This window comes from Cyprinodon variegatus, unplaced genomic scaffold, assembly GCF_000732505.1.
Source record: "Cyprinodon variegatus isolate N-32 unplaced genomic scaffold, C_variegatus-1.0 Scaffold1220, whole genome shotgun sequence".
Lineage (NCBI taxonomy): Eukaryota > Metazoa > Chordata > Actinopteri > Cyprinodontiformes > Cyprinodontidae > Cyprinodon > Cyprinodon variegatus.
In genome coordinates, this window is record NW_015151673.1 from 98,627 (window position 1) to 102,328 (window position 3,702).

At 45.7% G+C, this 3,702-nt stretch overlaps 1 protein-coding gene across 1 annotated transcript in view; it reads right to left on the reverse strand.

Annotated features, from left to right (window-relative positions):
* Window positions 1-3,702, reverse strand: part of LOC107102236 (plexin-B1-like) — a 99,825-nt gene that overhangs the window by 9,334 nt on the left and 86,789 nt on the right. The window contains exons 25-30 of the mRNA XM_015401449.1: window positions 3,252-3,352; window positions 2,819-3,036; window positions 2,542-2,720; window positions 2,398-2,464; window positions 948-1,094; window positions 686-851 (exon numbers count right to left, since the gene is read on the reverse strand). Of these exons, the coding sequence (XP_015256935.1) occupies window positions 686-851; window positions 948-1,094; window positions 2,398-2,464; window positions 2,542-2,720; window positions 2,819-3,036; window positions 3,252-3,352 (878 nt within the window). The remainder of the gene's footprint in view (window positions 1-685; window positions 852-947; window positions 1,095-2,397; window positions 2,465-2,541; window positions 2,721-2,818; window positions 3,037-3,251; window positions 3,353-3,702) is intronic.

Consider the following 3,702-nt stretch of genomic DNA (forward strand, 5'->3'; position numbering starts at 1 on the left):
ACACAACTGTTTTAAGTCCTACCCTGCTAACACGAAAGCAATTGTGTTAAAGTAACTAAATATGATTAAGTAAATGCAAAAAATGATGGTTTTAAAACATGCTCCCCTTCCTCTTTGTACATGGTAGTTTAGTTTAGTTAAGTTTTAATAGTTTTAGTTAATAGTTTTAAATTGAAAAATGTTTGACTTGGAGCTGAATGATTTTTCTTAATAAACTCTTTTATTTTGAACAGAAGTTACGGTGAATTTCTTCCATATATGTGCAGAATTATCTGTTTGACCATGATTAGAGCTCGAATCACTCCTTCATTTATTGTTCTAACATACAGCTAGTAGGACGTGTGTCATAAACAATATATAACAGCTGAAATAATATCTGATTAAAAAAGATATTTTACACATTTGAACACCTCTGGTCTATTTAAAATGTCTGTATTTTAAACCAGTTCTTGTGGTGTATATATTTTGAATCCTACCATTTTGTTTTGTATATTTTTAATGGGATTTCTGATGTGAAACTCAATAAAACAATTTGATTATTATTACTATGGAGGATCTGTATGGAAACAGGTGGCGCTCAGCTGCTATTAAAGGATTTGCTGTAGGGGGCGCTGCAGCTCTACATTTAGGATAAAGCGCGTGAGCCTGAGATGGAACTCCTTCAGAGAGAGGCTGCGGTTCTCACCCAGGTCCAGGGAGTCGGCGTGGGGCCGATGAGAGAAGGAGGTGCTTTTGAACACCTGATCCAGCAGCTTCTCCTTCACCTGCGTGATGGTGTCACAGTCCAGCACTTTGCAGGGCAGGGGCTGGCTCTCGTTCACCCCTCCACCCTGCACCAGCACATTCAGCGTCTGCAGACGGAGCGGAGGAGAAGGAGGAGAGTAAAAACCCTCTGAAGGTCATGGGAACCTTCCTCTTGTTTGGATTAGAGGGTGCTCTGTTCTCACCAGCGTCTTGTACTCCACGTCCTCTCGCAGCAGACGGTTATCATTCAGCGTGTACTTGGCCTTGCGTGTGACAGCATCCACTGGCCCTTTATCTACCTGGTGTTTTATGGCCTTGAAGAGCATGAAGAGAGACTCGCCGGCAGAGTCCTACACACACAGAGACACAGCACACACACAGGGATCAGTATTGGCCACGCCCACTGTGGAGGAGAGACTGAAGGGCCCAGACAAGGACAGCCGGGGACATTTAGGGCCTCCACTCTTTCTCTGAATACAAACACAGACAAAACCTTGAAATGACACGTTGGATCTTAAATGCCTCTATAATCTATTTACGTCTCACAGCATCATTAGAAGAACATGAACCCTTTATACCGCTTTAAACTCACTTCTCTCTACAGAACATGACCATGTTCACACATGGTTGTTGCCATGGTGGCGCTCCAAAGCAGAGGACAAGAACAGCTCCTCTCGACAATTTCGTTAAGTTCACATAATATGCAGCTAAATACGATACAGACATCAAACTGGCATCTATGATCGCCAACGCCTGCACGAGCTACGGTCTCAAAATGTTTTAAATCCAGACATTTTTGGCTGTTTCAGAAGCTGCGGAGTGCTACGGATGGATGTAAACAAAAAAAGAGCGGAACAGAACTGCCGGGGGAAGAGATGTACGAGTCGGCCTGCCATGCACATGGGCATTGTCAGTTTCACTATAGCCTGGTGAATTTCCATGGCCAAGTCCTCTGGAAATCTTCAATAATTCCCATTCCAATTGATTTTGCTTGTAAAACAGGGAGAATGGCGCTAGGTCATCGTCCGGCTGTGATGTCACTGCTGACATCACAGTCGGAAGATGTTACTATGTCTAATGGACAGATTTTTCTGTGGCATTTTTTATTTTTTCTCAACCAACCCGCCTCCTAACTTTTACTTAAACATATATCGAAGTAGCTCCCGTTTAATGCTGCTGTGTCTCTCCTCCAACCATGTAGCTACTATGTTATGTTCACAGTGAAATGCGACCGTAAATCAAATGTCGTAAAGTGACAGATCCAATGAAGTTACACTGAGAGGCGGGACACAGGAGCAGCGGGAGAGAGGAAAAAAAAAACGAACGAAAAACCCCCGAAAAAAAAAAAACGCAACCAACCTCCGGTAACCTTGGCCAAAAGAAAAGAAGGGAAAAGGGGAAAAAAATCTGAAATTATTAGTGGGACTGCCTCCACCAGTCCTTCAGAAAGTTACGCCTGTGCAAGCCTGTATTAGAAATGTTATTTTTCTTATAAAAGGCCCAATCTTCACATCAGGCTTTAGGATTCAGGAGGTTTTCTAATAGAAGGAGCTCTATGTAGAGTTCATGTTTTGGTCTAAATAATATTCAGTCAGGGTGAAACCAGCTGGAGCAGCTATTGATAGGAGAAATGCTCTCCATGCACTCACTGACCCTGAGGAAGGTGTAAAGACAAATGGACATCCAGTTGGTCAGCAGTTTCTCCACCACACTTTCCGTCCTGCAGACAAACACAGCTACCGTTTCAGAAGCGTTTCAAAGCTCAGGATCTGATTCTCATCCCACTACTCTTCTTACCTTCGCAGCATGAGTTTGGGATTCTTGGCCACGTACTGTTCCACCAGATCATTCAGCAGAGTCTTGAGGATGTCTGTGAAATACTCCAGCTTGCCGTGAAGAGCCACCGTCAGCAGGGACGCCACGTAGGCTCGGTCTCTGGGAGAGAACGTCCGCTGGCTCTCCAAAGTATGGATGAACTGAGGAGGAAACACCAAACGCTCAGTGGCGGCGTTCTTTTCAGTTCATTTACATCGCGCACAATTCCCATACGCCATGTTGATGTGATGATGGATACCTTTGTGAGGAAGAGTTTACTGTTCAGCAGGTTGGACAGCTGGACCAGGCCCTGCTCCACCGTCTGCCGCCGACAATCCTGCATGTCCAGACCGCGCCTCAGAGGAGACTCGCGGTGGCCGGGGAAAAAAATGCGTTCCGCATACATCCGGTAGTCGAGGAAGGGAATCCCCGAGCCCACCAGGTCGCTGGACATGTCCATCATCTCCGTCATCAGATCTGGGTGGGGGAGACAGGTGGGCTCAGTCACCAATCGGCCTTTTTCTGACCCACTTTGGTCAAAACTAAATTTTTTATGTCATAATTGAAGCTGCTAAACAAAGCTGAGTTAAACCCAACAGAGAAGGAAGGACTTAAAGGATAAGAGACATAAAATGCATCTTCACTGGATGAGTCCTGTGTTTCTCTGCTGATCTCTGGCTGCCAACTCTTACCTGTAAACTCCTTTTTGCATCGGTCCCTCACGCTGGTCTCCAGGTTCTCCAGCTGGATCTGGACCTTCTTATAATCCCTCAGAGCCTGCTTACTCTTCCTCCTGGTGGAAAGCAAACAGAGCAAAGCAGGGGGATTATGCAGGACGTTTCTGATGATGGATGATTGGACTGAGGTCTGGAAAAGCTTTGCAATGGATCAGATCACAGCATTAACCTTCAGAGCTGCCTTCAAAATAAAGCTCTCTGTCCAGACAGGGGTCCAAACTATCAATACCCTGAAAAGAAACAAGGCCACGCCTGTAGCTTTAGCAGATCACTGGCCACCCTCAGCCAACCATTGGCCACACTCAGCCAACCATACGCCACACTCAGCCAACCATACGCCACACTCAGCCAACCATACGCCACACTCAGCCAACCATACGCCACACTCAGCCAACCATTGGCCACC